Source organism: Paroedura picta, chromosome 13 (genome assembly GCF_049243985.1).
Source record: "Paroedura picta isolate Pp20150507F chromosome 13, Ppicta_v3.0, whole genome shotgun sequence".
In the NCBI taxonomy this organism is placed as follows: domain Eukaryota; kingdom Metazoa; phylum Chordata; class Lepidosauria; order Squamata; family Gekkonidae; genus Paroedura; species Paroedura picta.
Window position 1 is genome coordinate 17,383,122 of NC_135381.1, and position 27,290 is coordinate 17,410,411.

General features: G+C 47.7%; 1 protein-coding gene across 5 annotated transcripts; it reads left to right on the top strand.

Annotated features, from left to right (window-relative positions):
* The first annotated feature begins 1,127 nt into the window (after positions 1 to 1,127).
* On the top strand, positions 1,128 to 25,768 carry ADORA2A (adenosine A2a receptor). Of its 5 annotated transcripts, none has more exons than XM_077308141.1 (4): positions 1,128 to 1,430; positions 13,333 to 13,436; positions 15,034 to 15,806; positions 22,291 to 25,768. In XM_077308141.1, exons 3-4 carry the CDS (start codon positions 15,457 to 15,459, stop codon positions 23,243 to 23,245), a joined length of 1,305 nt encoding a protein of 434 aa, XP_077164256.1. In that variant the 5' UTR covers positions 1,128 to 1,430; positions 13,333 to 13,436; positions 15,034 to 15,456; the 3' UTR covers positions 23,246 to 25,768. The 5 variants fall into 5 exon arrangements, with proteins under 5 accessions (XP_077164256.1, XP_077164257.1, XP_077164255.1 ...); XM_077308142.1 differs by having other exon boundaries at positions 13,333 to 13,414; XM_077308140.1 differs by lacking the exon at positions 13,333 to 13,436 and having other exon boundaries at positions 1,128 to 1,434.
* The last annotated feature ends 1,522 nt before the right edge of the window (positions 25,769 to 27,290 follow it).

Consider the following 27,290-nt stretch of genomic DNA (forward strand, 5'->3'; position numbering starts at 1 on the left):
GCCGCTTCGGCTGCAATTCCAGATGGAGGGGCTAGACCAGGGGTAGTCAAACTGGCCCTCCAGATGTCCATGGACTACAATTCCCAGGAGCCCCTGCCAGCGAATGCTGGCAGGGGCTCATGGGAATTGTAGTCCATGGACATCTGGAGGGCCGCAGTTTGACTACCCCTGGGCTAGACAGTCACACAGTATGGATTCAAATACCCTTCTGAAGGGGTTGAGCCCGCTCCCCCATTCTGCGCCTGGCCTTTCACTGTTGGGCTCTTTACAGGTTGATTTCGTGCTCCTGATGGGAGTGCTCCTGCAGTGCTGCTTCCTTATAGGGATTATGGGTAGTTTGGGGGATTTACCCCATTGATTCAGGTGAGGGGCCCTGTGAATCCTGCAGTGCTAGAGGCCCACAAAATTCTCTAGGCTTTAAGCCAGGGGTAGTCAAACTGTGGCCCTCCAGATGTCAATGGACTACAATTCCCATGAGCCCCTGCCAGCATTTGCTGGCAAGGGCTCATGGGAACTGTAGTCCATGGACATCTGGAGGGCCACAGTTTGACCACCCCTGCCTTAAGCTATCATGAGTCAAAGTTCACAATATTGAAGGGTCATAGAATCATAGAGTTGGAAGGGACCTCATGGGTCATCTAGTCCAACCTCCTGCACTATGCAAGGACACTCACTTCCCATTTCTGGACTGTATCCACTATCACTGCAGGCAGTCACAACTTAATCTAAATCCCTGTGTGCCGCACCTGCCATACTTCTGCCTTTTGACTCGTGTGCTTAAGCCACCATAGGCTCAATCCACAAAAGAGGAGGCTCGTCTAGTGTGATCACCTCACGAGAAGACCAGTCGCTAGAAAAAAACGAAGAAAAAAACCCAATAAGGTTGGAGGCCGCTGGAAAAGAGGAAGACCCACCATGACTCAATCAAGGAAGCCACCGGCCCTCTGTTCGAGGACCCGGGCGAGGCTGTGAAGGAAGGACGCGACGGCCGGGACGGAGGCTGCTGATTCGGAGGGTCGCCCTCAGACGCCGTTTCACGCCCGCCCGCAAAGCACCCCAGAGAGCGTAACGTGGGAAGGGACCGCGGCGGACGGGTAGGAACAAGGGCGGGGAAGCGGCGGGCGCCTCCCGAGCACTCTGTTCCCAGCGCGACGCGGTCCCGGCCGAGGGCTCCAGGCGCTCCTTGGGAAGCGGCTCCGGGGCTCCGCGGCGTCAGTGGGAACGAGGCTGGGAAAGGGCGCCTTCGCGCGACCCCGGGCCCGGAGGCGGTGCTGCGCGGTCGCCAGGGGGCGCGCCTGCCTGCCTGCCGCGCTTGGGCAAGGCTCGGGCGGCTGGTCCGGGCTGGAGCGGCGCAGCGGGGAGGAGCGCGGAGCCAGTGGCCGCCCGAGCCGGAGGAGCAAAGCCTGAGCGCCAGCGAGCGACGGAGTTGAGTGAGTGAGTGAGTTGCGCGGGGCTCGGCTGGGAGGCGCGCGGAGTGGCCGGCGCTGCACGACCCCGAGAGCAGCCGGCGGGGCGCGGAGTGGAGTGGAGCGGAGTGGGAGGCAGGCGCGGTGGGGAGAGCGGCGCGAACAGAAGTCCCGGCTGGGTGGGGATGGGCACCGCGCGCTGTCCCGGGCTCCCTTTCCCCGTCGCGGAGCAGGGAGCGCTCGCCTTGCGGAGCAGAGAAGGTGGCCGGGAGCCCCCATCCGTCGAGGAGGCGCCACGAGGCACCTTTGGGGGGAGGCGGGGGGGGGGTGTCTGCAAGGCGTTTCTGCCCCCTCCCTTTCCGAGGGAAACCTGTCCCTTCGGACACGTCTTCTTCCCTTCTTCCAGGCTGCTCGGGAGGGGGGGGTCTGGCCCTCCCCGCACCCCGATTTCTTCTCCGCACCCCCGGGAGATTGGCCCGGCGCGGAAAGAGCAGCTGGCCCATGCTTCACCCGTTGGGGGGATGTTGAGCCTTGATCTGGCCTGTCTGGAAGGGCCATAGACACCTCGGTGTTGCAAGGGCGTCAAGGGTCTCTCGTCTGCTCCGTGGACAGAGGGAGTCAAGGGTAGCTGAGAAGATGCTCTCAAGGGCCACAGCCAAGAAGGAAAAGAATCAGGTCTCTGCCCTCAGGAGCTTCCAGTCTCCAAGTCAGCTGGTGACCAGAAAAGGGGAGAGGCTAAAGTCACAGTGACCAAAGGGGGGAGGGGGGATAGAATAGGAGATAGAATTAGGAGGCCTTCCATATTTTCTATTGTGAGGGAAACCAAAGAAAGAGTTTGCAGAATACTTCAAAGAGGGGGGTGGGAACCAGATCAGAGGGTTTCAGATCCTCGGAGTGCAGCAGCCCTCGCATCTTGTGTGCCCCTGACAAGAGATAAGGCCTGATTTTCACACAATATGACTGACCCTGCGATACAGGTTCTAAGGCATTGTTTATTAAGATGCACGGGAAAGAATGTCGGACATTAAAAGCCTCTGGAATAAAATCAGCAGATGCTTGGTGGCCTTGCAGCCCGATCAATACCCATACTGGCTGACTCGGAAGACCTGGCTCCCAAGGCTTCCTCTACTCTGGACGTCCCTGGAAGAGTCGGGGCAAGTGTGTGCTTTGCTTGGTTTGTCAGGCTGAAGTCTCCCCAAGTCCTTAATTTGTCCCTGGAAGGGAGTGATTCAGTTTTTCCGGCTTCTAGGAAATTGTGTCTCCCCTGACTCCCAGTGGCTGCCTGTTCTCATTGATCATCATCATCCTTCCAGTTTCCAACAGATTGCTTTGAAAGGGGGCTGTGCTGACTCTCTGCCCTTCGATAACAAAGGCAGAACTTCCTCTCCGCGGTGCTTGGCAGGAGACAATGTGCTGCAGTAGTTAAGAGTGTCAGACTAGGAAGGTACAATAAAACCAGAGTCTAGTAGCACCTTTAAGACCCACAAAGATTTATTCAAGGCGTGAGCTTTCGAGTGCAAGCACTCTTCCTCAGACCATAGTCTGACGATGGGTGCTTGCACTCGAAAGCTCACGCTTTGAATAAATCTTTGTGGGTCTTAAAGGTGCTACTGGACTCTGGTTTTATTGTGCTACTTCAGACCAACACGGCTACTCATTTGAATCTAGGTTAGGAAGGGTCACATTCAGATCTTCACCCTGCCATGGAAGCTGGCTAAATGGCCTCTCTCTTTCTCTCTCTCCACCCAGCCTACATCCCAGGGTTGTTGCGAGGATAAAACAGAGGCAGGGAGAACACCACCCAAAGCTCCTTGAAAGAAGGGTAGGCTAAACATGTACTACATAATAGTAGCAAAGAGCAGCTGCTGATGAAAGGCAGGCTATCAATGGAATTTTAAAAGCAGTACATAAATGTGTTGTCTCTATCAGTTTTTTAGCTTTCCTGGCATTAGTTAACAGCCTGCAGGTTTAACAGATTGGAGAAACTGTTGGCGTAACCAAGGTGGGATGCCTAGGGAAGGTTGATCTTGGACAGGATCCACTGGATGACTCAGGCTGCGAACTCCTTGGGAATCAGGTCATACCAATAAGCTTCTTGGTGAGATGATGGGTGTGAAATGACCATCCAGGAAACAGGTTGTAAGAACAAAGGGGGTATAAAGAGTTCCGTTTTGGTACTAGGAGCCCTGTGATCTGTAGAACATGGATAGCAAAATATTTTTCCAGATCAGAAACAAGAGACTTCGGGTGCTCTAAAGACTAACCTATCTGCTGTGGAACTCTGACCTTGATTGTCCAGGCTAGCCCCACCTCATCAGATCTTGGTAGCTAAGCAAGGTCGGCTGGATGGGAGACTCACAAAGAATACCACGGGTGCTACGTAGAGGCAGGCAATGGCAAGCCACGTTTGAACATTCCTTGCCTTGAATACCTTACAGCAGGGATAGTCAACCTGTGGTCCTCCAGATGTTCATGGACTACAATTCCCATGAGCCCCTGCCAGCAAATGCTGGCAGGGGCTCATGGGAATTGTAGTCCATGAACATCTGGCGGACCACAGGTTGACTACCCTTGCCTTACAGGTTCTCCAAAAGCCAGCTGCAACTTGACAGGTGTGGGGGGGGATTGGCTGTGGTTTGAGCCTGACATCAGATACACCAGACCAAAGTGGACTACAGAAATGGTATGGGAGGCTGAGGAGGCAAAATTAAAGCCATAGCTAAAGTCTTTGTTGTAGAAAGAGAAAGTATGGATTTGGTACTTTGGGGCATCACTGAGGATGTAGCTGGGCTTGGTGTTCAGCCGAATGAGAGGGGAATACTCTCAGACAAGCTTTTCTCAAGCAGAGATGAGAGTTTGCTTGGCACCTTCTCTCGCCTCTCTGCCCTCTTCTGTGGATTTGCCGTGGCTAGCGGGATTTCAGTGGAAGCTTCTTTCCCTAACTTTGATTTCAAGTTTCACTGCGGTCCTGGCTTGAGCCCAGGAGCACCAAAGTGAGGAGATGGAAGCATGCCACAGAGCCATTTGGCTAGGTGGACTTTGGGCCACTGTATGAGCATCCATGGCATGCCAGAAAGAATACCCCACTTTTCACTACCCGAAGGAGTCCCTGAGTGGCTTACGGTCTCCTCCCCATCCTCAACAATACCCTGCAAGGCAGGTGGGGCCGAGAGAGATCTGAAAGGACAGGCCCAAGGCCATCCAGTTGGCTGCAAGTCGAGGAGGAGGAATGGGGAATCAAACCTGGCTGTCCAGATTAGATACTGCTGCTCTTAGCTACTACACCATGTTGGCTCCTGAGATCCTCATTGGACTTTGTGCGTGCCAAAGAAAAGCAGGAGAATTCCAGAGTTTTCTGCCCAGGCACTTTGTAGGCACTAGTTCCTTCTTGGATAGCCAGGAAAATGTCAATTAACTGTCTTCACTAGAATGATTTCAGGAAAAAAGCTGTGTTTCTGCACAAGCTGCCTCTTCACCCATCTGAAACCAGAATCATCGCTGAAGAGCCATTGTGGCAGTTCAGCCACTTTATCTGGAAGGTGCCTGCCAGCTATAGACAGGTAGACCAGGAAACAGGGATGAGTGTACAGAATTGGATTAGGGCCCTCTCCATTAAAAGATCGATGCACTTAACGGTCTTTTTTGGATAATTTGTTTAAAGAGCCCATTTAAATGTGGCAAATAGATCAGATGTCTGACAGCTTGATTCTCAATGCACAAAACCTCTGTGGCCATTGGGGGAAGGCTGCTCTTCATCTCCCCCCATGTTTCATGCCCCACACCGCCAATTTTTAGGACTCCCCATGTCTTTCTGGCCTGTTCACTGTTTAAGCGACTGGATGCTGCCCTCTCCTCTTTCTCTGTCGTCTGATCAGAGTGTAATGCTGTGTCCCAGAGACACTTATTTAGAAATGATTTTAACTGGGGAGAAATAACAAGGCAGAGGTTGTGAGTTTTGCAAAAGCAATTCTCATTTATCCCTTTGAGGATAAATACAAGTTGGAGAAGCAACAGAAAAAGCACATGGATAAAAATTGTCAGCCTCCAACAGTGGCTGCAAATTGCAACCCAAATGACAGCAGCACTGGAAAGGCATGAAGAATTCTTTTAAGTGTGTTTATGCAGGATAAAATCCTTCTGATGTTCCTGGGACTTCCCCCCTAGTAAATGCACACTGGGATGTAGCATAAATAGCTTTTTCTTTCTTCTGCACTTTCAGAAGTTTGTCTTTTAGTCCCATAGCTTTGCATCTAAAACTTAGAAATCAGGATCATTCATTTTACATAAGAACTAAATCGCTGCTGTCTGGAGTGGGGGGTGGTGGAGAATTCCTTTCCATTGTCTCATGAGGTGCCCATTTAGTCCCCAGGGGTGTGAGGAATGAGACTCATTTGAGATTTTTAGAAATGATAGTCCTTGAGGAGTGTAGAACCCCAGCCGCCTACCCAAGCAGTGTTGGTATTTCTGAAACAGAGACTCTTGTGGATTTAACGGACCGGTTTGCCTCTGAGAGAAGCCCTGGGCAAAGGCACCTGGTGGTATGAGATGCTTCTGATGGGAATCTCAACAGCTCTATGGAGTAGAGTCTGGGGCCATCTGCTCCCTCGTGAGTTGGTGCACTTGTCAGAATGCACATGTTTTATGTTCGGCTCTCGCAGGGGTAGTCAACCTGTGGACCTCCAGATGTCCATGGACTACAATTCCCATGAGCCCCTGCCAGCGTTTGCCTGCCCTAGAGCATAAAGCAGAGTCACAACAGAATATCTGAAACCAGGAGGAGGGTGGAGGGAGCCCCCCAGCCTTAGCTCCACTTGGGTCGTATCTCCAAGTTGTTGGTATTTTAACATCTTTAAGACAGGAGTTCTTAAAATCAACCAGTCAGCAGTTGATCTTTACCCCCAGAGAAGTGCCTCTTGGCTCTTCTGCCTCTCTGCAGTGGGGATATAGCTAGGCTGGTCAGCCCCTCGCTCCCTCTGAGTTTGCTGCAACCTCGTGATAGAGTTTATCAGGGACTTCCTTGCATCCAGATGGGCATTCATATCTTTCTGCATTCACAAGCAGAAGTTGTTTCCTCCTCTCTGGTGGACAGAGATACTCGAGAGACAGCTGGATTTCCTTGGTGGTCACCCATACAAGTGTTGAGTAGTGCTGATGCTGCATAGCTTCCAAAATCTGATAAGTTTGGGGTACTTTAGACCAGGGGTAGTCAACCTGTGGTCCTCCAGATGTCCATGGACTACATTTCCCATGAGCCCCTGCCAGTGTTTGCTGGCAGGGGCTCATGGGAATTGTAGTCCATGGACATCTGGAGGACCACAGGTTGACTACCCCTGCTTTAGAACATGCAGGTGAAGGCAGGGAAAATAGTACATACGTAGACATTTTTGATAAAAGTCACTTTTATTAGGATCTGTCAAAATAACAAAACAAAAAAAACAGTGGGCAAGCATTCAGGTTCTCTCAAATGCTTTCTTCTTCGGGAAGGGACATATTTCAGGCCATGAAGTTTAAAGGCCTCTTTTTCTGCATCCTATTGGATGTTTAGCTGACTTCGGGGGAGGGTGTGTCAGGCTGGTATCAGACTGTGAAATGCTAGGACAATACAGAAAAACCAGCCCTTATTCAAATTCTGAATGCCAGATGGGATGTATCAGTCATTTAAAAGGGTGAGAGCAGGAGAACACCATGGCAGTCCTAAATGAGTGCGCTTCTCTTGCAAAGGGGGTTTACACTCTGATTGCATCTGCCTTTCACATTTCTTTGCTAGACCAGGGCAGAAGACAAAATGTGTCGAGAGCCAATCCTGAACTGTTTACGAGGCCATGAACCAAAGCCAGATTATTGTTCTTTGCAGCCAGTCACCTCTCTGGCTGTTTGGGAGGTGTCAAACAAGGTTTAATTCTGGTTCTGCTGTGTTAATTTGACTAGGAGTTCTTGCCAAAACTGGCAACTGCGAATCCTCTTGGCCAGACAAAATGCATCAATTACAACTCTCAAAGGAATCGGAAATGGCTATGGGGCATCAGCCCTTCAGACCAGACCAGAGTCAGGAGACCGGACTGCAAATATCCTCTCTCTGGCTGGCCGTCTGTGAGAAGTTGGCTTGGGGCTTATCCTGGGAATCAGATACTGCACCCATCCTAGCACTTCGGGAAAAGAATGGCTGCAGAACTAGCGGTCAGGGAAGGGTGCACAGGTGCACTAGCCAGCAGGATGTGGGTCTTCCAGAGATGCTGAAGGATCTTGCTGCATAACACGAGCAGCTTTTTTTTCCTTTTTTTTTTTGGAGGGGAGAGGTTGTCCCCTAGAATTCACAAGAGTTGTAATTGCCTGTCTGCCGGCTGAGGTGCTACAGCTTGGGGGAGTGTTTTGCTGCCTGTGCGGAGGCAGGACCTCTGAATCCATGGTATACCTCTGCACCATCCCTTGGCCTGGGCCTCCAAAGAAAGGGAGGCATCCAGGGTCATACCCAGACTCCTGACAGTCACAAAAGCTGTTATGAAAGTTGGGGGCCTCCAAGGGTCCTGAAGAGCCATCCTCGAAGCCAGATTTGCTCTCTGATGTTGGAAACAGAAATCATGCACCTTAGAATGGAGCTGCCCATCTAGGGAACAATACAGCAGTCTGGGATTTTTTTCTTTGCAAGTCGTAGGGATGTGTAGAAGCAGCTCAAGTGCTCCCATGAAACTTCTGCTCCTTTTCAGCAAGGCTTCTGCAGGAGAACTTCCCACTGGCCAGTGGCCTTGCAGTGAAAGTCTTGTTTATCGTGCACGCTCCAGGCACAAAAGAAACGCAAGAAGCGGCTACAGATTCTGGATGTGGCCACGGGGCTCTTTGGTTCTTTCGGTCACCTCCTTTCCTTCGTGAAGGAGCAGCTGCAAGGGAAATAATCTCTTGTTAATATTTAATTTCCTCTTATTACTGGAAACAGACAAATATCTAAAACAAATTAGAGAGAGGCAGCCAATAAGATAGGAAACCAGAAGATTTATATCTGCTTTTATTTATTACTGGGGGCGGGGCTGTTGTTGTTGTTATTTATTTCCGTTTCTTGCAACAAACTCTCTGCAGCTACCACCCCACCTCAGTTCCCTGTGTTAGTGTAACGGTCAGACCAGCCTCGGTCAACTTATTTACCATTGAGAAACCACCCGAAACATTCTTCAGGCTTTGAGAAACACCAGAAGTGGTACGCTTGTGCAGAATATGGCTATGTTTATGCCCACCTTGGGCCCCTCCCTTTTCTTGGCCTGTCACTGAGCATTTGGGAGGGGGTCAACATGACCATATATGGTCATATCATCTGATACATGTTTAACAAATTTTACAAAATATTTAAAATTAATTTTAGAGTTGGTTCTTATAGAGTTGGCTCTTATATGCCGCTGTGGGGAAATGGACCACACGTTTGGTTGGTGAGTTTGAAGATCAAGGTTTTGCCTAGCACACACTCACACAGTATGCTGGAATTTAGAGAAACCCACCTGTTTACTTGTGAATATGCGGATTTCTCCAGCAGGCTCCCCTAGGACTGTTAATTAAGGCAGCCAATTCTGGGTTTGGAAATACATAGAGGTGTTGGGCATGGAGCCTGGGGAAGGAGCGGTTTGTAAAATAGAGAGGGACCTGAGTGTGGCATAGTGACAGGACTCCATGCTCCAAGCAGGCATTTCCTCCAGTGGAACTGATCTCTGTCACCTGGACTAATTCCTGGAGAACATCAGATCCTACCTGGGATCTGGCAGCCACATTTTTCAAAGTGGGAAAACGTCACAAAGCCCTTTCTCCACCTGTATGGTGATCCTGACCTTAATCAGGTAACTGCACACACAGGAATTGAGGAGAACCCACAACTCGTGTGAAGAGGCATTTGCATTTTAGATGGACTATTCCTTGGGTTGGTTGGAAGGCAAGGTGCTACCATGAGCATTCTAAACCATAAGAGTCCTCTTTTGATGCCAATGGCTCCTGGTACTGAAGGTAGCCAGCTCATGCAAGGACTAAACTGGCATACTTCAATGCCTTTGACTATATGTGGCAAGATTGGTGATCCATGGTGTGTTACATTATCATCAGATTTCTCCACCCCTTTTCCTCTCTGGTCCTGCTAACCAGGCATGAGAGTTCCACGTGTGGAAACTTGGCAGGGCACCAAGGGGGCTTAAAGCCTACCCTGGTGCCATTTTCCCAAACAGAAGGGGCCCCAGGGAGCCCCTGTTTCCACCACTGTGGGCAAGGAATATGTGCTGATGATGGCCTAGTCAGGCCCCCTCCAGGAGAGTTATATGCTCCCGACCGCAGCTGCTTTATTGAGTTTTGAGAAGACAAGTTTGTTGTCAGGGACCAAGAGCCGTAATGGAACATCCTGTTCTCAGGGATGATAAATGGGCAGGGGAGCAGTGATGGGTTTGGGAGGAGCAAAGGAAATTTATTTAATAATGAGAATAAGGCAAGAACATAGCCGAGGGTAATAAGGAGGGATGCGTGCAATTAGCAGAGCTTGAAAAGTAGTGTCAATTCCCACTGTTTTTCTGGTCTTTTATGATAACAGCGTGAGAAGTGTTGGTGTGCAAATGTCACAGTCCTAACAGTCACGCATTGCCGCTCAGCACTGTGTCCTTCCCCAAATGATAATATCTAAAGTGTGTATTCCTCGTGCACATCATGAAAACCTTGTGGCTTCTTGACAGGCGTTTTATGTGATTGAGTAAAAACGTGTTTTCTTCCCTATAGCAAGAGAAGGCAATGCAAACTTCCCATCAACTTGTTTAGGTCTTTTTTTAAATTTTGCATTGGGACGATGACTAAACTGGATATTTTTTGAACCATCCTCTTGCCCTGGGACTCTGGTATGACACTAGGGTTGCCAACTTCAAGGTGCAGCCTGGAGATCTCCCGGAATTACAACTGATCTCCAGGATCAGTTCCCCCTGGAGGAAACGGCTGCTTTGGAAGGTGGATTCTATAGGATTATTCCCCTCTGAGCTCCCTCCTCTCCCCAGACCCCTCCCTCTGCCTGCCCCTCCCCCTCACTCTCCAGGAATTTCCCAGCCCTACCAAAAATTACAGTTAAGGCCACAGTGTTGCATCCATGCCTTCCATGTCTTGTAGTGCAGGGGTAGTCAACCTGTGGTCCTCCAGATGTTCATGGACTACAATTCCCATGAGTCCCTGCCAGTGTTTGCTGGGAATTGTAGTCCATGGACATCTGGAGGACCACAGGTTGACTACCCCTGTTGTAGTGGATGTGTGTTACAGAAGTGTTGTTGCTATATGTAGATTGGCTCCTTCTGTATATGGCTGACATAGAGGCATCATTGCATTCTGCTTCATGTTCAGTGGGTGTTGGCAGTGTTAAAGTGCTCTTTGCTTCTTGGTGTGGCAGGTTGCTTAGTTGTCTCTGCACATTAATTTTGCTGAGTAACACATCTCCTCTAGGTACAAAAGGCTGATTAGTTCTGTCTGACACTGTCCATCTGTCCTGGCAACCCTTGTTTTCTTCTCCCCTCTAACCTCCCCTGTGTTGCATATCCCAGTTGTAGTTATAACATCTTCAGTGATTTGGGAAGTTGTGAATCTGGAGGATCCAGTCCCTCCATTGCTGAAGCTAAAGTAGCCAAGAGTGGAGAACCTCACTGGTCCCCCCAGCTGGGAGAGGCCCATATGAAAGGGTCCTGAAATTATGGGAAACAAGCAAGGATTGGGACAGCTCCCAAAGCAGGTACCATGGAAAGAGAGCGATGAAGCAGTCAAAAATCTTTATTGAACAATATCAAGAATGGATTTCTGAGAACAAATCAAATAAGCAAGGCAACCCACCTTCTTGTTCTAGTAGGGCTTGTGGGCTACAAGAAACCAAATCCATGCATTACCATTTATTAGGTCCAACCAAAATGGCAGAAAACATTGGGAAAGTTCTCAAGCTCATCAGAACCCTTCATCTGGCTACATATTACAAAAATTATGCTGAAGAACAGGTATAGAGGTTCTGCTATCATTGCATCCCTATGAAAAGATCATTAATCAGAAAACCATTTGGAGAGGTGTGGCAGTTGGCTAGATGCATGTTGGTAATCCTCAAGAGTTGTTTCTGGATGTCATCACTGGTATTACTTTGGAAACATTTTTGGTCTTTTTTGCATTGGGAATGGGAGGACAATCTTGACTTTGCATCTATTGCAGGGGCTGCCTAGAAGGAGCCAAAAGAGATGCAGGAATGGACATGAATCAGTGTTGTGTTGGATGAAGATTGGGTAGACTAGAGGTTTTGCACTCTGCCACCAGTGGGTGATCTGTGATAATAAAATAAGCAATGGATGACCTTGCTTCCCCTGTAGGTAATGAGTAATGCTCAGCATCTACAATGGAGAGTATCTAGGTTAAGGCGTTCAGTGAGTGATAGTGAGCTATTACTAGGGTGGTGCCACTCCGTGGTTGTCAAGCTTCATCCCTCTCTCCCTTCCTTTGTATTGCTCACACCTGGAGATTTGCCCATCAGCGGAGATAGTGGGCCAGTAGTCACCCATCCCTTATAGCAGGCTTTCTCAACCAGGGTTTCATGAAACACTGGGGGGGTCTTGACAATCCTGGAAGGATTTCCCTAATGAATGGGAGTTGATTAATTTTTAATATATTTTTAAAATTTGTTTAACGTTTCTTGGGTGATATGACCATATATGGTCGTGTTGACCTCCCCCCCCCCCCATGGCCAATGATGGGCCTGGAGGGGTTGGATGGGGAGGGGCCTTGGATGTGCATGTTTGGTGTAGTGGTTAGGAGTATGGACTTCTAATCTGGCATGCCGGGTTCGATTCTGCGCTCCCCCACATGCAGCCAGCTGGGTGACCTTGGGCTCGCCATGGCACTGATAAAGCTGTTCTGACCGAGCAGTGATATCAGGGCTCTCTCAGCCTCACCCACCTTACAGGGTGTCTGTTGTGGGGAGAGGAAAGGGAAGATGATTGTCAGCCGCTTTGAGCCTCCTTCGGGTAGAGAAAAGCAGCATATAAGAACCAACTCTTCTTCTTCTTCTTCTTCCATATTTTGCATGATCATGCCACTGCTGGGGTTTTTCGAAGCCTGAAGAATGTTTCTGAGCAGATAGGCATTAGCAAGATATCTTGCCAATGTTCATTATCAAGCCAGGTTGTTTGTGCAAAGTACCCAGGGTTGCCATCTGTGGTGTTCTAACTACGCACGGGACAAAACTAGAATGTTGTAGTGATGTGTGCTTTGTCATTGGAAAGCCAAGCTACACAATACACCCCAAACATCAAGGATGCACAGTACATCGGGAGAAATATTTAAAAATGCTCACTGTTTGGCACTGTCAGTGGGGGAAATTCCCATTCCATTTTCACCAGCAGAAAGGGAAGGGCAGGAAAGTTTTCACCCCTTTTCTCTGTCTCCACCTGTCGTGTGTATTGTGTATGCCCTGAAGCTTGGGTATCCTGGCAGATGATTCTGTCGTGTTGTGGGAGGGTTGGTATCCAGTGCTCCATTGTGGCTCTGTAAGCTGGGCATGAGCACATGGAGTGCAATGTATTTTCCACCCATTGAGTTTGACTTGCATCACTATGGTAGGCCCAGAGCTCAAGGCAAAAGATGTTTGTATATAGTAAATCTGAAAATAATAATTTACTTATTGCAGAAAAGATTCTGTAGAGGCAGAGGATGTTGGGGAAGATCCTTGTTTGCTTCATAAACTGTGTCATGTGAAGCAAACAATTATATGAGTCATTTTGTACATCCCGTTTTTCTTTTCTGTACCCTTTTTATATCTATTATATTCAGCCTCCCCTCCCTCACAGGGTGCCTGTTGTGGGGAGAGGAAAGGGAAGGCGACTGTAAGCTACTTTGAGACTCCTTCGGGTATAGAAAAGCGACATATAAGAACCAACTCTTCTTCTTCTTCTTCTTCTGACAGACAGACAGACAGACAACTGTTGTTGAATGTACCCAAGGATCAATTTTCCCTCCTTATGAAATAACAAGGAGTTTCTCCACATGTAAATATTTCTACATCTATTTGTGAGTGTTTTATATTGGCAGTTACTAGCAACATTGAGAACTGTGAGCTGAGTGGATGAAGGGTTAATTCCGTGATGAGTTCCATCCAAATACGATAACACAGTAAGAGAGAACGGACTATGTCCTGGCGGTCCCCACAGAGAACAGTCACCAGTAGTCTCTCATCTCCAAGAGGGAAGCTCAGTCAGCCTCTAAGCCAATGAAATCTCCAATATTAGATTATTTCCCCGAGATCAGAAGTGAATCACAAGCTAATGTGGTTTCCTTTTATTTTCATGGTCTTTGCTCTTTATCATTGTTTATCCTGAGGCAGCTGGACTCTTGGCAAAGGCAAGAATCCCAGCTGGCGGGATCTAAAACGGGAGCCAAACCCTCTCAAAGCAAGAAAAGGTACCTGCTAGGACTTCACTTCCTGTGTATAGAAAGAGAAGGGAGACAATTGTAAATGATAAAGTAATACGGGATGATCTTAGTTAGGCTCACCAGTTGATAGGGCTGCTGACCTCCAGATAGTGAGTGGAGATCTCCCACTATTATGACTGATCTCCAGGTGAAAGAGTTGAGTTCACCTGGAGAAAATGGCTGAAGTTCCTCTCTGCCAAAAAAAACCCACCCTCCTCGGCCTCCACCCTAAGGTATTTCCCAACCCAGAGCTGGCAACCCAACCAGATGACTGTCATGTATTCAGCCTCTTCACCCACTGCAGAGGGATAGAATTACAAAGGATTTTGATCTTTGTCTCTAAGACTGCCCCCCTCCCCATGTCCCATTTCCTCCTGTGTATCTAGTTGAAATAACTTCTGGAGTAATGAATCGTGCCCTGAATTGTAGCAAAGAACAGCACTGCAGAAAGCCCATGTGAGGCTCTTGGAGGCATAAATCAGCTCTCTGATGACAATCTCACCTTTGCACTTTTTAAAAGATCCAAGTTCCTAGCCCCTATGGGCACAAAAATATACTGACAATAGACAGAATAAGATCTCCATTACCCCATTTGCCACTTTACAGGCAAGGCAAAATCAGAATAAATTGTGTGAAATAGTAATGTTGATTAGAATAATTTTGTAAATCTTCACCATTTTCTTTTTCTAGCCTAGAGCACATTGGGCTCTCTACTTTCTCCTGAGTTTAATTGTGATTACAAAAAACCAAGCACAAAACCACAAAGTACCTTTTATTGAGACCAACCAAATTAACACGCTGTATTGCACCCGATTTTGAATTCTCTGTAACTCTTTGTCAGGTTGGATGTTAAAAAAGGGAAGGAATGTTGAAGCTTCTTTGGTTGCTTGATGTATAACAGGTGTGTCCAAACTGTGGTTCTCCATATGTCCCTGGACTACAATTCCCATGAGCCCTTGCCAACACTGGCAGGGGCTCATCTAGTCCAGGGACATCTGGAGAGCCATAGTTTGGACACCCCCTATGTATAGGATACTTAGCTGACTCTAAAGGGCACAAGATATCAGCTGATATCTGTCTGTGTCCTTTCATGCTGGGAAGTGCTGTGTCTTTTCATATCTTCTGCTGTACCGCAACAACTTTACCTAACATTTTCTTCCTGTGGTCCCTTCCTCATCTCTCTCTTTTTTGAAAGGGACAAACAACTGGAGAAATAAGGATCTCTGTAAGAAAGTCCCCTGCCTTGCAGCATATAAAAGCAGAAGAGTGAGTAGTCCTGGAAAGTGTTGCAACAAAGACAGGAAGCAAAAGAAAGGAGCTGTCAACCATCAACAGTAATTTGATTTTCACACTGGCATGGAACTGCCTGCAGACAGTATGTGTGTTTTGTTTGCTTGCTCGAAGACCTGTATTGTCTGACTCCTGGACTCCCTTCTCCAGCACCTGCATGTCCTGAAATGTTACCATACCTAATGGTTTGTCTGTAACAGGGATCTGAACCTGCCAAAATCAAGAGGAGAGCAAAGAACCCCTTTTGGACCTTGAATGGCTTGAGGTGTGTACCTAACACCCACCGCACTGCAGATATGGACGCTGGGCTTGCTGCACCAACTTCACCATGCTAGACCATGGGAATGAAAACTTTATCTACGACGTGGTCTACATTGTCTTGGAATTGGTCATTGCAGTGCTGGCCATCTTGGGCAACGTCCTGGTCTGCTGGGCCGTCTGCTTGAACAGTAACCTTCAGAACGTCACAAACTACTTTGTGGTATCCTTGGCGGTGGCTGACATAGCAGTGGGTTTGCTGGCCATTCCCTTTGCCATCACCATCAGCACTGGCTTCTGCGCGTCCTTCTATGGCTGCCTCTTCATCGCCTGCTTCGTCCTGGTTCTGACGCAGAGCTCCATCTTCAGCCTCCTGGCCATCGCCATGGATCGGATTATAGCCATCCGGATGCCTCTCAGGTAAGCCCACAGTAGGTAGGCTCTCCATGCGTCCCCAAAGGATAAGCTTCAGAGTACCAAATGGGTGAAGCCAAAATGGGTGCAACCATGATGGTAACATCCGAGTAGACTTGCAGGGTGCAGAGCTGTAGGGCCCAGCCAAGCACAGGGGATATCTGCCTGCTTAGACCCACTGCTGCTGATCTCTGCCACTTCTCCTCGCTCTCTTCCATCCATCCTGTGAGCAGCCCAGATACTGGTGCCATGCAAGGCTTCATCAGACAGGGCTGGGAGGAAGAGGAAAGGGGAGGAAGGCAAGAAAGACAGTGAAATTCTTCCATCATAACTTCTCTGTGGGGGACAGGAGGAAGATGCCAGAGGGATGGTGGGGGGGGTGTACTTGGTAACATCAATTCTTCACCCTTGCTACTCTTTATGGACAATGGGTACACATTCATGGCCTGACCAGCAGGACATTTAAGAATCCCTGTAAGTGTACACGTGGGATATGTCACGTTTGATTAGGACTGTAGAATGTTGGGTGCCTCCTTCTGCACTGCTTGTTACAGGCTGCCTTTCTACACTTGCTGAAGAGAAATGCGGGGGACCCACAACAGAGGGAGAGCCCCACCTGCTTTGCATCTGTGAGGTCCCAGACTGGGCCCCGGGCATCTCTTGTCGAAGGAAGTGGGTAGCAGGGCTGGGCACAACCTGGAGAGCTGCTGCCCATCCCAGTAGACAAGATTTATTTATTATTTATCATTATTTGATTTATATGCCGCCCCTCTCAGGCTAGCCATCTCGGGGAGGTGGACATCAGAAAGGGCCTAACATCATCACAACGATAAAACGATACAGAAAACAATTTAAAATTAAGTAAGAAGTTAAGTGATTATTGCCTGCTGCCAGTGTGTTTGGTCCTGGGTAACAGGGAAACCAAGTCAGGAGGGGTCAGTGAAGGGGAGAAGGGGGGAATGAGAGGAAGAAGGCCTAGTATGAGGTGGGAGTGAGGAGGGGGTCTGGGGGTGTGTCTGAGAGAGAGGGAGGGGAGAGGGACCAGGGAAGAGGTCAGGGAGGCAAGAAGGAATGGGGAGAGGCCAGGGAGTGGGAGGGAGGGGGTGTATGTTTGTGTGTGTGTGTGTGTGTGTGTGTGTGTGTGTGTGTGTGTGTGTGTGTGAGGGGAGGAGGCTAGGACCAAGGATCTCCAAAGAGTCAGACTGTCACTATTTTTTTGTAATGTATGTGGGTACTGTAGTGCTAATGCTGCCAATATGCAAAACAGGGATTGAGACATGGACCAATCAGTGGGCTCCATTAAGGGCCAATCAGGGCTCTTGACAGGCCATCTGAAAGTGTGTATAAGTTGTAGTGAGTTCCCTTATTCCTTGTTTGGTATTCTTGGAGTTGAGAGCTGTTACTTCTAATAAAGAGAGCTGTTTTTGAAGAATGACTGCTTCTGTATTCAGCCAACCTATAGATTTTACAGTTTTAATATATGGTTCTGATTGGCCTTAACCATTGGCCCCATGGAAGAGCTTCTTCTTGCAGGCCTAGGAAAGTTCTGTCAGGGCACTAATGTTTTGGGGAAGCTCATCCAGGCAGGAGCCAGGGCTCTGGTTGAAGCCAAATGTCTTTTTGGTGGGGCCAGGGATTCATAGTTGGTTGGTGTTACTTGACCGTAATGTCCTCTGGGGAATGTATTTTGGTGTAGATAGACCAGTCATAAGTCAGTCTACAGCAGCCTTATTTGAAACAAGAGTAAAGAAGGACAGGAACTTCCTTTTAATGAACAAGCCACTCCCCAAACCTATTAAAACCCAGTTCCAAGGTGTCAGTCAGCTTTACTAACGAGTTTTGCAATGTTCAGAAACACTTCAACCGGATCTTGTCTTTGTTTGTATTCCACCAGCTGCTGTTTTTTGCATTTGCATGGCCTGGGTCTCACTTTGCAGAGGAACTTTTCATTTTTTTTATTTTGTTTTGTTTTTCCACCTACACTACTAAACTACTCTATGCAGAGTTACACAAACCTCACAGTGGTTTCCATGGAATTAGACTGGAGCAACTGCATAGGATTGCTCTTATCTGCCAAAGTGGGCCCCGACGCATATAAATGAATAAAATTGATATCACCTCTAAGTCTTTCCATCTTTTGAGGAAATGCAGTTGCTCCTGTGTATTTAATTTGCGTTTAAGAAAAATAAGAGTCTTTTTTACAGCCTGAAGGAGTCTCAAAGTGGCTTACAGTTGCCTTCCCTTCCTCTCCCCCACAACAAAAACCCTGTGAGGTAAGTGGGGTTGAGAGAGCTCTGACAGGACTGCTCAGTCAGAACAGCACTATCAGAGCTGTGAGGAGCCCAATTCCACCCAGCTGGCTGCACGTGGAGGAACGGGAAATCAACCCTGGGTCACCAGATTAGAAGTCACCGCTCTTAACCATGACACCATGCTGGCCTAACAACTTGTTTTTAATTGATCCTTCTTTTTTTTTGTTCTGTGCATCATCTTGGAAAGACAGCCCAGAAACTCTGTTTGCTGAGAGGATCAATGAAAGGGCTTGGCTTTGATGGTTTTTTCTCAGTTCTCCCAGCCTGCTTGAAAATATCTCCTCAGAGAGCAGCAGGGCGCCTGGGGGCAAGGAGGGGGGAGTACCCTGGGGAGCTCTCTCTCCAACCGTGGGACAACAGCTGGGCAAAAAACAGGCCAGTTCTTAGTCTTTTATTAAAGTTTGTACGTGTCTCCCGGCAATTTCTGTCTCCTCCCCCTCCTGCCCCTTGATGACCGAGTCTTTTAAAGACATGGTTTAAAAACTCAAGCAGGGCTTCCAGTGCACTGAACCAAAGCAGAGGTTGGGGATAGAAAGGCTGGAAAATCCTTTCCAGGAGGAGGAGCATAGCGATCAACTGTAAATAATTGTTCATAAACTGATGCTGCAAAAGGAGTGGCGCTTTCTTAAGTTTCAGCTGCTTAAAGTAGCAGTCTCTGTGAAATTGACCAGGCATAGGAGAAACGGCCCAGGTAAAATTTGAGCAGACATGATGGTAAGGCACAGAACTACCCACAGTGTGGATCGGCCAGCAGCTAAACTATTGAGGTTTCCTAAAGTCATTGTAACATCTGGAAAGGGCTTCCAAAAGAGGAATTCCGGAGCTAGGCTCAGGGACCACTGAGTGGGTATTGCCATTGCTGGCTTCTTCTTTCTGACTCACATCGGATCTTTGGCACCAAGGGCTTCAATACGACCCATTACCAGAATTCAAACCCCAGCAGTGCCACATGGCGGTCTTGAGCAAGTTCTTCTCTCTGGGACTCTTTTCCTTTTTTTGTAGCAAAAAGTTTTTATTTACTCAGAAAAGAAATGATTCTGCATATTACAGGATGTAGAGAAGAGAAAGACACTACGTATTACATTTACAGAACTATCAATATTAAGCTGACATTTCACAATATCTTTTTCCCCCCTCCTTTTACCTTATCCATGCTACCGCAGAGTACCTATTATATTTTCCTCCTAAGTTTCTCTGGGACTCTTGAAAGCCTCAGATGGACCGTTTATGCACTGGCAACTTCATTGCCCCGCCCCCCTGTCAGGAGCACAGATCGGGGGTGGATGAGATGCACCAGGCCAAGTACTCCCCCATGTGAGTGCAGGAAGAGGTGGGACAACCTGCCACGACTAAAACTCCAGCCTGCAACCCGGCATGAAACCTCCAGTGCGTAAACGGTTATAGACATGATACTCACAATGTCACAAATCTCCTAGCATTTCCCCCTCCTCTACAAATAAGACATGTGAGAAAATAACTCCAGCTGGGAATGTGCTGGTGGTGGGGAGGTTAAGTCTTCATTATTTTCCCTATCTGAAATGGATGCAGGGAGTCACCTTCCAGTTTGCCTTATAGGAGAACTAACTTTGCATATTGGAGCAAAATAGCTTGTCTCACAGGGTAGTTGTGAATGAAAGATGCACAAGCTGTATAATAGTTAGAACTTTAAAAAATCCCCCCCTGTGAATGATACTGGGGATTACAGTCGCTTCTCTCCCCTGCAGGGGCTTAACTTTCCCTGGGAGAGAGAAGCTTAGCATTGCATTTTGTTCTATTAAGTGTTTGCAAAATGAATTTAGAAGGGAGAAGGCAGGGAGCTTTGGAGTCTGACTGATTGCACGCAAGGCTCTGCTAAGGGCAGAGTGGGGTGGGATGGCCGGACAGGGGGCTGCTACTCAACTCCAGTTCATGTGGCCGGTGCATGTTGCTGTGAGGCTGAAAGGGATGAGTAATCTCATCACAGAGCGATCTGGTCCAAGGCTCCACAGCCCATTCAGGATGGGAGGGTGTCACATATAAAGAATATCGTTAGGTTGCCCGGAGAGGTGAGAAGTTCCAGTGGAAGCACTTCCAGGTTGAATGAATTCTCAGAGGCTTTCATGGCCAGAGTTGTTGTGGATTTTCTGGGCTGTTGTGGATTTTCTGGGCGGTGTGTCTGTGGTCTGGTATTTTTAGTCCCTGGCGTTTTGCCAGGAACTGTGTCGGGCTTCTGCAGAAGTAGGACATGGCAAGATGGAAAACTTTGGCACAGAGAGATTCCCATCTGGCCATATCCTACCTCTGAAGATGCCAGCCACAGTTATGGCCAGCCATCTACTCCCAGACCACGGACACACAGCCTGGAAAACCCACAACAGCCACTTCCAAGTTATTCTTTGCTTTGCATAAGAAAGCATTGATGACATCGGGTCTCTTTGAAATAATTGCAGAGGATGGAAGGGGGCAGTGCTGCCAGCAGCCAATCAGCGCCCTAGACAGAAAAGTGCTCAGCCTTCAGTCATCTCCTTTGAAAATGGTAGAGAGAGAGCTTGGGCCAGCAGCAGATGGTCCCCTAATAACTCATTCCCATCAGCTGAGCATGTAGGACCTAAGGAATGGATAATCCAGCCTCCATGGCAGGATGTTTGGTTCCCAGATCATATTTAAAGACATATGAAGAAGAAGAGGAAGAAGAGCTGGTTCTTATATGCCGCTTTTCTCTACCCGAAGGAGTCTCAAAGCGGCTTACAGTCGCCTTCCCTTTCCTCTCCCCACAACAGGCACCCTGTGAGGGAGGTGAGGCTGAGAGAGCCCTGATATCACTGCTCGGTCAGAACTGCTCTATCAGTGCCATGGCGAGCCCAAGGTCACCCAACTGGCTGCATGTGGGGAGTGCAGAATCGAACCTGGCATGCCAGCCATGACACCAAACTGTTATATGGAAAGCTGCTGAAAGAATCCCTTCTTTCTGTTCTTTGCCCTTGTTTTAGGTCCCATCCTCTTTGTCCCTGGGTACAAACTGCAGATTGGAGTCCTTGCATGAGTCTTTATTTGGGGCTGTTAACCTAACAACTTTGTTGAATTGCTTTTTAATTGCTTTTAGCAATTAAATACTAATGTTTACAGTAACCCCAGAGCATGCCTATGAAATTCTGCTACCTCTCCTTAGGATAATGGCCACAAAGCTCCTACCACTGGTGGGGTTGGCCTTAATCTCTCAAAATGTGTTCTCCAAGATCTCTGGACAGTCTTAAACAAGCTGTTTCACACCACCATGTTCTCAAATTCCCTAACTTTCGTGTAGAAAGAGTTTGTAGAATGTTCACAAAAGGTGAAGTTTATGGGAAGAAGTTAAAGGTTGCTTTGGTGGTAAGAAAACTTATGTTCCTTTCCTTATTTAATTTACAACCTGACTTTCTCCCTAATGAAGAACATTTTCTGTTTTATTCTCTCTCAGAACAACTCTGTGAAGTAGATTTGTTTGAGATATGTGGCTGGCCCAGGATTGCCCAACTATGTAGTTTCCCTGGGAGAATGGGGACTTGAACCTGGGTTGCCCAGATCTTACTGTGACACTCAAGCCACTACAGAGGCAGACCTAGAAGGAGGAAGGACCAGGGACAGGGATGTGAGGAGGAATTCTCAGTGTAAAGTGCATAGTGTGTAAAGTGCATAGGTTCTTCATTGATGCATTTTGGCACAGGAACTAAAGTACCACGGGTGTTTTTTTCTTAATGTAAGTTAAGCATTGTCATCTGTTTGCTGGGAAATCCTTTTGAGAGAGTCATAGGGCATATCTATGCTATAAATTTCATCTAGGTTAAGAGCCATTTCCCCATCACTGGGGATCCCAGGAAATTAAAGTTCTCCTAAGTAGCGATTTCTAACAGAGTTCTCACCACCCTCATAAAACTACAGTTCTTGGGGGGTGGAGAGATGCTGGAACAGGTATACTGGCAAAAAACAAATACAAGTTTTTAAGGGATATGGCCAGATGGATTACTAGAGCTTGGGGAGGGGACACCTTGACCAGTTTCCTGTTGACAGAGGATCCACAGTACAGTTCAAAGGTGTAGGAGGGAGACAGTAGTGAGCGGTGTGATTGATTCGTTGTTTTTGTACTCTGTAAGGATTGTCCTGCCTCGAAACTGAAAGTAAGCCAGATTTTATGCACTGACTGTCCCTTGTTCTCCTGCCAGGTACAACGCTTTGGTGACCAGCTCTCGAGCAAAAGGCATCGTGGCCATCTGTTGGGTCTTATCCTTCATTATTGGCCTGACACCCATGCTGGGCTGGCACAAGTGCTCTGCAGAAACCAAAGGGCAGAATAGCTCACTCGTCAATAGCTGCAGCAATAACAGGATGGCGTGCTTGTTTGAGTCTGTCGTCACCATGGAGTACATGGTTTACTACAACTTCTTTGCCTGTGTGCTCATCCCCCTCCTCCTCATGTTTGGCATCTACCTGAAAATCTTCATGGCAGCGCGGCGGCAGCTCAAACAGATGGAGAACAACATGGTTCATGGAGAGCGGTCCCGCTCCATCCTGCAGAAGGAGGTCCATGCAGCCAAGTCTTTGGCTATCATCGTTGGCTTGTTTGCATTCTGCTGGCTTCCGTTGCATATCATCAACTGTGTCATCCTCTTCTGTCCCCATTGCATGCGTGTTCCACCCTATGTGATGTACTTAGCCATCATCTTGTCCCACGCGAACTCTGTGGTGAACCCACTAATCTATGCGTACAGGATCAGGGAGTTCCGGCACACTTTCCGTAAAATCATTAGGCAGCACATCATGGGCAGGAAGGAGCGGTTCAAGCCTGCCACGGCCAGCCGGAGGACTTCCAATCATGATGGAGATACGGAGCATTCCAGCATACGGATTAGCACGCGTGCTCGGAGCTTCTACACCAGTGGGGACGCAGACAGCATCCGCACTGAGAATGATTTGAAGAAAAGCGTGGCCCTGGAATGGCACCAGAATGGAAATACGTTGGATGGGGAAGCAAATGGACATATCCCACATTCCTGCAACAACGGGGACCTCTTAAATGGCTCCAGTAAAATAGAACTGTTCAGCAAGGGGTATGTTGGGGTTCCGATCACATTGGCTAGCGTGGAGACTTCACCTTTAGAAGCCTCTGTTGTTTCCTGATGCTACTCAGGAAGAGATCCTTCTGGAATGGAGTCTTTTCCTTCCTTCGTTGAAACTTAAAACGCTTGGGTCATTATTGATGGAAGGGGCAGGAGTCCCTGCCTGAACTACCAGAAAGACTCTTAAGAACTGCATAAGGAGAGAGGTCTGGAGAAAGGAAAGGGCTGCAAGATGTTTTACCTTTCACAGGCCCTGAGAGTGGGCAAGGAAGAAAAACAAGCCAGTTTGGACAGTGGGGCGTGTGCTTTTGAGTCTCGGAAAGAGGGGCTATTGCAGTGTTGTCATGCTGTATCTCTTGTGCATCCATGGGCATGTCTGGCATGGCCAAGTTGTACTTAGCAAAAAGAAATAAAAGTGTAGCTGGGAGGATGCAGAGTGGAATGGAAAATTGCTTGAATCTCTCTAGGGCCCATTCCACACACACTGGATAATGCACTTTCAGTGTGCTTTTGCAGCTGGATTTTTCTGTGCAGAACAGGAAAATCTACTTCGAAAGTACATTATCTAGCATGTGCAGAATGGGCCCAGGACTGTAGGAGCACGTGGGTTTGCGTTCCTTACATGCTCCTAAACAGCACTGCCTTGCTGCATTTCCATAAACTGGGACTAGGGGACTAGAATTGTCAACAGGCCAACTTCCAGATAGGGCCTGAAGTTCTCCCAGAATTACAGTAGATCTCCAGACAAGAGAGATTAGTTCCTGGGAGAAAACGGCAACTTTGGGGAGGGTGAATTCTGTAGCATCACATCTCTCCCCACACAAACTCTTCCCTCTCCAAGCTCCACCTCCAAATCTTCAGGAGTTTCCCAACCCAATTTCACACGAGGAATTTGCCCCTGCCCAGCCTCTCATTGTTTGTGGGTTTTAATGCTGCTTTCTCATGATGCCAGCAGTAACCTGCAGCTGTGCAGGGGTTGGCGCAAGTTTTTGTCCCCTTTGCTCTGCGATGAGGGAAAGTGGTAGAATCCGCTTCCCCTTTCTTGTTGCAGCGTACAAAAATGGTGTGGGCCGCGTTGTTACAGGAATGCAAACCAACATGCCCATGTATCAGTGGAAATACAATGTACTGTCATGTTCTCTTCAAAGTGCACTGTGCACCCAGCATCCCTATCTAAAACATCTTTTGTTTTTGTTTTCTGGTAGGAGTTGATGAACGGGGAAGGGGCATGTCATGAAGCAGACTTCTCCCCATTAGCATGGCATCCATGTTCTCTATTTTTATTTTGTATTGTGAACACACAAGACATGTTTGTTTACTTCATTGGCCATAGCTACGTGGACACATTGCTTTGGTCATCTAAAATGGCAGCCACTGCATGCTCCATAGAGGGGGAAAACGTTGGTGGGTAAAAAGAATGTGACCATGTGATCCTTTGAGTACAATCGCCATGGCCAGCATAAGTTTCGAGCCCATCAGAAATCTGCCTGAACATAAATTGAGACCATCATAAAAAAAATTCTGAAAAGAAATTAAGAAAAATGTTTTAGTATTGTAGCAGGTCCCTGTAGTAACACAGAAGGTTCGGTATTTAAAATTAATTTCAGGACTCGGGGGGGGGGAGGGAAGTTTTGAGTCCCCAAAACCATTGCCGAGAGGGGATAGATGGCTCGTGTTGATTGACAACCTGAAGAGTGGGGCGGGGGAACCTTCAGGTTGTGCACATTTCTCGTTTCTCCACCATCTCGTCAGGAAGGGAAAAGCCGCAACAAGATGGAGGGAGAGATCTCCTGTCAGGAAACGGACAAATGTGCAGTTTACATTCCTGCATTTACAGGAAGGAGGCACCATGCATTGTCTGCCTCCATGCAGAAATGGTTCCAGATAGACAACCTTAGTGGGAGCGAATTCAAAATCCTTTCCTTTTCCAGGTCCCTTGCCACCTCCCCTCCAATGCAGACTTCCCAAACACAAGTCTTGTTTCACAACCTCTTAACTCTCTCCAGATGGGCACCAGCTGTCCATCCAAAGGGTCAAATGATCTGCTGCCTCCTTGCGTGCCTATCAATCAGCGTTCCTCAGAAGGTGGAGTTGAGACCCTCCCCTGCATAATCCTGAGTATGAGAAAAGAACTGTTGCAAACATGTCTTTATTGTCAATTGTGAACTGTTGGAGGGTATGTCTTTAGTGTTAAAAATGGGAGCGCTTGGTGAATGCTCTGAAGGTTAACCCCATTCTGTGCATATTTGCGTCCTTGTGTAATATCATGTAGAACACTCATTGTTGAAGTGCATCAAAAGATTACACACAGTGTGTAGGCCAGGAGTGGGCTGCCTTCAGTCCTGCGTGGTTCATTTTATGTCTGTGTTTGTTTTCTTTTCCTAAGATCCTTGTAGTCTGGTGCTGCAGTTTTAAATTCACAAAGCAAAAGCACATGTTCTGTTAACAGTTAAGGCACAATTACAGTACTTACTTCAATGTAAGACTATTTCCCCTCAAAATATGCCATAAAATGGGGGGGATCATCTTACATTTGCACATGTGTTACAGCTGTTTCCAGTAAAAATATTTTGTTGGTGCATAATTTGTTTTCTTGGGGGGGGGTAATCTTCTTGCATTCAGACTTGCCTTCCTTCCAAGTAAATATGGTAATTTGTGTTATTTGTGATGTCATATGTAAAGTTTTCACTTAAGGTAGTGCTTCATTGGATCAGACAATGGTCCATCATGAATTCACAAGTACTCAATGGCCCAGTGGAAACTGGCCAGTTGCCAGTGAGTGGCCCATTGTCTACATTTTGTCCACCTCTGTTAAAGGCCCAGGGTAGCTTAATTCCAAGCTAAAATGAATTCCCTACATAAATGCAAGTAACTAAAAATAACCTCATGCTTTAGCAGCTAAAAGTCCATTTGAGGGGAAATATATATATGCTCTTCAGCAGGGAAGGAAAGTGTGAGGTAGAAATCAAATTCCAGGAACCTTCTACTCCCCCAATACAAGTTGCTACCACCCATCATTTCCATAGGCTCGATTTGAACTTGGGTCATCCTCTATCCTCCCCCCCCCCATTGAAACAGAGGGTGTTCTGCACTTGACTGGGGAAGCTCAGAGAGGGTAGGGGAGCCAAGCGCAGCAGAAGTCTCTTTTCTTGAAGGGGGGGGGGAGGATTGGAGACAGCAGAGGAGGGGAGAATAAATCCAAGAGGCAAATCTTTGCTGAGAGAAGTTAGGGCTTCTGGAGTGCAGTCACTTTAAGAAAAGCCTTGCAACTGGGAACCAGGAAATCTTTGAACAGACACCCTGGCCAGTCAGAGAAGATTGTCTTGCTAAGAGGCATGGAGAAGGAAGATAATTCTCAAAAAGCAAAAATCTGCACACTTACTGATGACAATTTTTCAAATATCGAGGCTTATATCCACTTCTGGATACTGCGGGGAAAGGCAGGGTCACTCCAAATCAATCATGCATGTTGCAGGGGGAAAATTTAAAGTGCCCCAAATCAAAATGAAAATCGAACTCAGTGTAGGCGGGAAGGATTCATTCGAGCTGGAAGTGGGTAAAAAGCCCCGTGCAGACTACACCCAGGTGACCATGGTGACCCTGTGATGAGCAAACTTCCAGGCTTACAATGATAACATGGAAACATTTTCATGGCAATCTGGACGGCTGCCTGCTCAGATACAAAGATGACCTCTCCCCCCAATTTTTTCCCTTTGTTTCTTCATTCCTATCAGCCTTAGGACCGACAGTCCCTCCCAAATAGTGCCATGTTTTGAGGTGAAACATCTTTGCCAGACAAAGCAGTGACTCTGCCGTCACCACAGCCTTTGGTAAAAAGGATAAGCAAATAGGGAAACAATGGCTGAGACACTTGAGTTGTGCTGCTGACATCAGAGGATTATCTCCTTGACATACACAAAACCAACACCATTGTGCCAGTTTTCCTCAGGTTCCCTCATGTCAACAGTTGTCTCTTGTCACACTTTCACTTCCGGCATTTTTTCTAGTGAATCAGATATGGTATATTTTTTCCTACTAGATCTTAATGCAGCCTTTCTCAACTTATTTACCATTGAGAACCCCTTTCAGACTTTGAGAAACCCCAG

Coding starts and splice junctions, on each gene's coding strand:
- ADORA2A (XM_077308140.1), top strand. CDS start 15,457: ATGCTAGACCATGGGAATGAAAACTTTATCTACGACGTGGTCTACATT. Junction 15,807..22,290: donor GCCATCCGGATGCCTCTCAG/GTAAGCCCACAG, acceptor TTCTCCTGCCAG/GTACAACGCTTTGGTGACCA.